Source organism: Pinus tabuliformis, chromosome 1_2 (genome assembly GCF_031772625.1).
Source record: "Pinus tabuliformis cultivar Carrire ecotype Pingquan chromosome 1_2, CPIR1, whole genome shotgun sequence".
NCBI classification, from domain to species: Eukaryota; Viridiplantae; Streptophyta; class Pinopsida; order Pinales; family Pinaceae; genus Pinus; species Pinus tabuliformis.
In genome coordinates, this window is record NC_142298.1 from 411,746,297 (window position 1) to 411,752,303 (window position 6,007).

A 6,007-nucleotide genomic window follows, 5' to 3' on the forward strand; every position below is an offset into this window, starting at 1 on the left:
ATCTGACATGCATGAGTTAATTATGAGTGAATCTTTAGCTACTCGTTAAGCAGTGCTGGTTACACCCCACTATTGCAGGCTATAATTCCTCCATCATTTGGAACTAGTTTAACTGAATTTTACTCAGTTAAACTAAATTAAATAATTACAATACAAAATAACTCAAGGTGGGCCCCTAAAATTTAGGAACCACTCTACATGACTCTAGAAAGATTCCCAACTAAGTCAAATCAACTTAGTTAATTATTACAAATTGTTATGAGAATTAGAATTAGAATTTAATTCATAATTTAACTCAAGGAAAAAATTAAATTAGGATCTTCTTATTACGTTTTTCAATATAGACACACACATACACACACATGTTTATCATTAACATTATCACACATGCACACACACATACACACAAATGCTTATCATTAACATTGTCATGCCTTGAGAAAGGTTATTTCTTGTGACACTTAATGTGAAGTTTTTTTTTATTTTATGTAATAAGAAACTACCTATATATCCCTCCTAGTTAGGTTCTCCTTTTCCATATGGTACATAAGATAAATCATTCTATATTAAGAAACCTATATTTTTATGATCCCGTGTTTTATATAGAACTATAATATATATTTCACTCAAGTTCCAACTTTGAATGGGCCTTTTTCTCCAAAGAATTCACTACAATTAGATGATAGAATGCACAATGTCCCCAATTCCTATCTATTATTATCCTTTTCATTTCCATCCCTAATAATATCTTTTTCATTCACAATTATTCCCCTTTGTTTCTTCTTTTGTGAATACTTTTACCTTTTGGACTTGCTTTTGTAATTCAACTGTCCTCTGAAATTCAAAATGTCTTCTTGAACGAGATGTTTTGGAGTGAGATATTCATTTATAAATATTTTCATCCTTTTTAAGTTCAACTTTATACTCATATATTTTTCCTTCCTCTTTTACTTTATAGGACAGGTTGTTTCAATTTTTAACTCATTTTGTAATTATCCTACTCATTTCTCCTTATTTTTCTTCAGTTTTAAACCAAAAGTTATGAGTTTCAAGCATATTTTTTTGCACTCTTCCTCTAATAGTGTAAGAATATTCATTTCCTCTTTGATTGATGCCATATCAAATTTGATATTAGAAGTATTTAATCCAAATTTATTATTTAACCTTTGTTATAGCCCTTTAATCCCATTCCTCATATTAATATTTTATATATTATTCTCCATTCCTCCTTGGCATGGTTTCAATTCTTATTTTCTCTCCGTTTTATTTGCATCTTGGCATCCAACCTTGCATAGCATTGTTTTTGAAGTTGACCTCAAATTCTCTAAGTTCATTATCAAACATTACATCTACGTTTTGTTTTAATTGTGAATTCTATTTAATTTCTAATCTTATTTAATGATATTTTATATTTAGAAAGACTATATCAGGTTAATTTACTAGAATTTCTTTTGAGTAAAGTAAATGTGGTGAATTGTTCTTGTTGAAAATAGAGAGGAAATGTGTAAAGCAAGACCCTGAGAAAGATGTATCACACCTAACTAGATTTAAAACCCTTAAATTAGGAGTGTGTAAATTAGGAGTGTGTAAGTAGCCAATTACAATGGCCAATTATGTTAGGCTATATGCTAGAGTGTTGTATACACATATACTGCATCAACACATGCCCAGGATTACTTTAATAGAACTATGGATGTTCCCTATGATGGGTCTCCAACACATGCCCTGGGTTACTTTAATAGAACTATGGATGTTCCCTATGATGGGTCTCCTTTTGTATGTCTATGCTTAATAAAACCCCTAACACTATTCAATAACAAGACAATAGATCTATACCATTTTATAGTTTAACTAGAACATACTATTTAATTCTAAAGATATACGTAACTACAGGGATCAACATATATTTGAATTCTGGATTATTTACCTTGCCATCAATCTTTTTTCCTAATTTCATGAACTTATTATCTTTGGATTCATAAATAAATTGATTTGGCAAAGAGTCACTACTACTTAATTTAGTCCTAAATAAAAACCCATCATTTTATATATACAATTTCTTACTAACAAAACATACTTAATTTTGATGGATATTACTAATTGTCATAAATATAATTCAAGTTCATTTTAAATATATATCAACTAAATATTTAAAATAAAATATAATAAAAATATAAATATTTTCAAAGCATATACTTATTTTACTCTCTTATATATATATATATATATATATATTATTTTAGTAAATAGTTTTAAGTATATATTATTTTAATATGAATATTTAATATTTAATAAATACTATAAATAGAAAGCATTATAAACCTTTGTAAACTACTACACATTGTGTAAAGTAAGGCATGAATCCCAATAGTATGGCCAACCATTGAGTTGACAATGACGACATATCTACCAAATCGCTTTAGTCGGCCTTACGTAATTAGTCCCCAGAAAGAGATTATGTAGGAAAGAAATATGGTCTGCACATAAAAATCCAAAGATTCTATGATATCTCTACGAAGGGAATATGCCGTGCACATAAAACGATAGGATCTAGCCCTAATTTAACTTCTGTATTATTTTAATAATTTTCAGATAATTCTATCTATTAAAACCATTGTACCCAACGCCACAGAAAGTTTTATTCTATTCCTCTCTTCTTTATAGTACGATACTCCATTATTAAATTCACCTATTCGGCCACATCCTATATTCTTTCTGCTTTTTAGGTTCGCGGATTGAGACTGCAAAACTTTGAAAGTTGTATTGGTCTCCGTGGTCTGCCAGGTGCCCATTATATACAGTCATTTATTTGAGTCTCTGCAATGTGAGCGCTCTCACTTCTTATTGTTTGTGTGTTTTGTGTAACCTGCAGAGCAGAGATGGGCGAGCTCACAGTGCATGTAATAAAGGGGTCGAGTTTAGTAATTAAGGATCACTTCGTAATGAGTAGTGATCCTTACGTTGTGATCACGTTGGGTGAACAGGTTAAGCGACAACTTTTCATCTTAGCATTACGAGTAACTTTAATTCAGCATTCACGCACAATGTTCTGTTGTAATTTTTTCTGGATGAGAAGGGTTTTGGCTTTTTAATACGTCTAACCACAAGCTCATTTTCGTGTTCCCGTTTACAGATTCGGAGTACGCGAGTGAAAAAAAGGACACTTAATCCAGTTTGGGAAGAAGTATTTACATTCACTAATGTTTCTTATCCTGATCACCGCTTTCTCATTATGGTATCCTCTTCAAATCTAACTATATTTTGTCAAGCAAATTTTAGCCCTTCCATTTGTGACGATGTGAAGGAATCCTTGGTTTGGAGTTTGCAGGAAGTGTTTGATGAGGATAAAGCACCGAAATGGAAACGAAAGGACTTCCTTGGAGAAGCTAAAATTGACCTAAAGCCTCTTATTCGAGAGAAGACCGATGGAAAGAAAGTAGTGGCTCAATCCAGTAATAACCACCTCGCTAGAGATAGTTGGATAGTCCAGCAAAATGATGGTCGATTAGTTCAGGACGTGTCCTTGAAGCTCGCTCACGTTAAATCTGGTTTCTTGGAAATGAAACTTGAATGGCAGCCCGAGTCCAAGAGCTGAAGGTTTAGTTTCAGCGACCGGGAATTTAATAGTTTCTGTCGTTTTAGGAGGTGTGACAGTTTATAAAAGAACCTGAAATACTTGAAGGATATGTAGTGTATCAAGTGCTATATAGATGATAAAGGGTTTATGGCGGGTTTTTATGTGCCAGCTGTTTGTAATTTGTATAGACCGGAATGAATATATTGTGTTTTGTTTATTTTCTGTGGATATGGGAAATTTTGATAGCTGGGAACGGCTAAAACTCCCTTCATGTATGTAAGCAAGCAAAGAAAATCAGATATAGTAGTAACTCCATACGTCTCTTGTAACTCAAGATCCGTTTTTGTGAAAGTTAGTTGAAGAACCAGGGAATGAGTCCTATGCCGTAATGAATAGGTTCAGCAGTAATGGCTAACTTCATTATTTTTCCATTTTTTTTTTAATGATAAAATTAAAGTGCTCTTCAATTAACAACATGGAAAACGAAACAGGATACTTAATAAACAGAATGAAAAACCAATAGATTACTTAGTATTCATTTCTTATTTATTTGTGACGTTATTTGTAAAAAAAAAGGCATTAACGTTATTGATCGATGCCCACTACTGAAATTTCTTTATGGCATTGGTCCGTTTTAGGTTGAAAATTCATCGTACATAAAATTTACGAACTATTTTCTTTTAACGCTAATTTTATGCTGCAATTTCTATCATTGTAAGGAAAAAATAAAGTAAATAACTTTTCGCATTGGCCTCTGCTTCTGAAGCGTTTGCTTCATTCTGTCTACTGAAATCTATTCTGCAAATAAAATAAATAACTTTTCGCATTGGTCTCTGCTTCTGAAGCGTTTGCTTCATTCTGTCTACTGAAATATATTCTGCATAAACAGTTATCGTTCATTCAATATATCGTGTGTTTATATAAAAGTATTTAATCGGCATCGAACATTAACCATGGCTACGGCCTGCATGAATCCCTACTATCCGTTGGAAATATGGTAACAATTCTAAGTATTGACGGAGGAGTCTGAGGGAATATTCCAGCAACTATCCTTGATTTCTTGGAGGCAAAGCTTCAGGTATTAATTAATCTAACCCATGTTCAACTTGGAAAAGGTTAGATTAGGTTTCAATAACAGATGATATGGTATTATTACACGTGGAAAAGGTTAGATTAGGTTTCAGTAACAGATGATATGGTATTATTATATGTGTTGTGACCAATTTATAATAAAAACTTGAAGGTGCAGACGTAAGGATAGCTGAATATTTCGACGTGATTCCCTGGACCACCACTGCAGGATTGAAACATAAATCAGTCTGACTGAATGCCTATCTTCTTTATTGCGGGATGACAGGGAATGAGTGTAATGACATGGGAGACGCTCTTCCATCGTGTACATCAGTCTTTCCGAATGCCTATCTTCTTTATTGCAGGATGGCAGGGAATGAGTGTATTCACATGGGAGACGCTCTTCCATCGCGTAAATCAGTCTTTCTGAATGCCTATCTTCTTTATTGCAGGATCGCAGGGAATGAGTATATTCACATCGGAGACGCTCTTTCTGATTACGTGAATGTGGCTTGGTCGCATTATTAAAATAGCATATGCTGGTTAGTTAGTCCATTGAACATAATCAACCGCATCACAGTTTCCACAATCCATACAAGTGTCTAGTCATTAGTAAAGCGAAAGAAAACACTGTATTAAATGTCGTCAAAGCATCGACTTATGAAGCCATGAGAATGATGTGAGGAATTCACAGCAAAAAGTAAAATCCAAAACAAATTGAATAATTAATATCACGTAAGTCGTAACATTTCCATTTATATTGGGAATAATTATTAATCATAAGGGGTGTTTTCTTTCATCATATGAGTAAGTTTTTTTTTCTCAAAAAGTAAAATGCAAAAGAAATTGAATAATTAATATCATGTAAATGGTAACCCATACATTTACATGGTGAACAATTATTAATTATAAGAGTAATTTTGTTTCATGATATGAGTATAAGTTATTTTTCTTTAGAGTAAAATGTAAAAGAAATTGACTAATTAATATCATATACCCGGTAATATATACATTTACATTCCGAACAATTATTAATCATAGCAGCGGTTTTGTTTTACTATATGAATATAGGTCGTCATTTTTATCTTTGTTAGTGAATTTGTAATTTTATAATTTTATATTGTTTATTTCTTTTAAATGTAAAAATGAATTTAGTGATTTAAAAATTATTATTCAAATTGTAAAATTTCAATAATATAAAAGTGTACTTTAATAAAGTAATTTTTTATTTTTTTGAAATATAGAAATATATTTAGTTGTTAGAAATGTTTTTTATTTGGTTCAAATTGTCATGAATGCATATGTGTGGTTGTTTAACTTCTTATGAAGTATTAGTTATGGTTAGAAATAACCATTTTA

The 6,007-nt window shown here is 31.6% G+C and overlaps 1 protein-coding gene across 1 annotated transcript; it reads left to right on the forward strand.

Moving 5' to 3' along the window:
- Positions 1-2,810: 2,810 nt before the first annotated feature.
- LOC149206082 (protein C2-DOMAIN ABA-RELATED 10-like) lies at positions 2,811-3,794 on the forward strand. Its single transcript, XM_089393624.1, has 3 exons — positions 2,811-2,984; positions 3,134-3,235; positions 3,329-3,794. Exons 1-3 carry the CDS (start codon positions 2,880-2,882, stop codon positions 3,593-3,595), a joined length of 474 nt encoding a protein of 157 aa, XP_089249750.1. The 5' UTR covers positions 2,811-2,879; the 3' UTR covers positions 3,596-3,794.
- Positions 3,795-6,007: the final 2,213 nt, after the last annotated feature.

Excerpts from the sequence above, each read along its gene's own strand:
- LOC149206082 (XM_089393624.1), top strand. The coding sequence starts at position 2,880 with ATGGGCGAGCTCACAGTGCATGTAATAAAGGGGTCGAGTTTAGTAATT. Across the intron at positions 2,985-3,133 it reads TGATCACGTTGGGTGAACAG|ATTCGGAGTACGCGAGTGAA; the intron begins GTTAAGCGACAA and ends TCCCGTTTACAG. Across the intron at positions 3,236-3,328 it reads ATCACCGCTTTCTCATTATG|GAAGTGTTTGATGAGGATAA; the intron begins GTATCCTCTTCA and ends TGGAGTTTGCAG.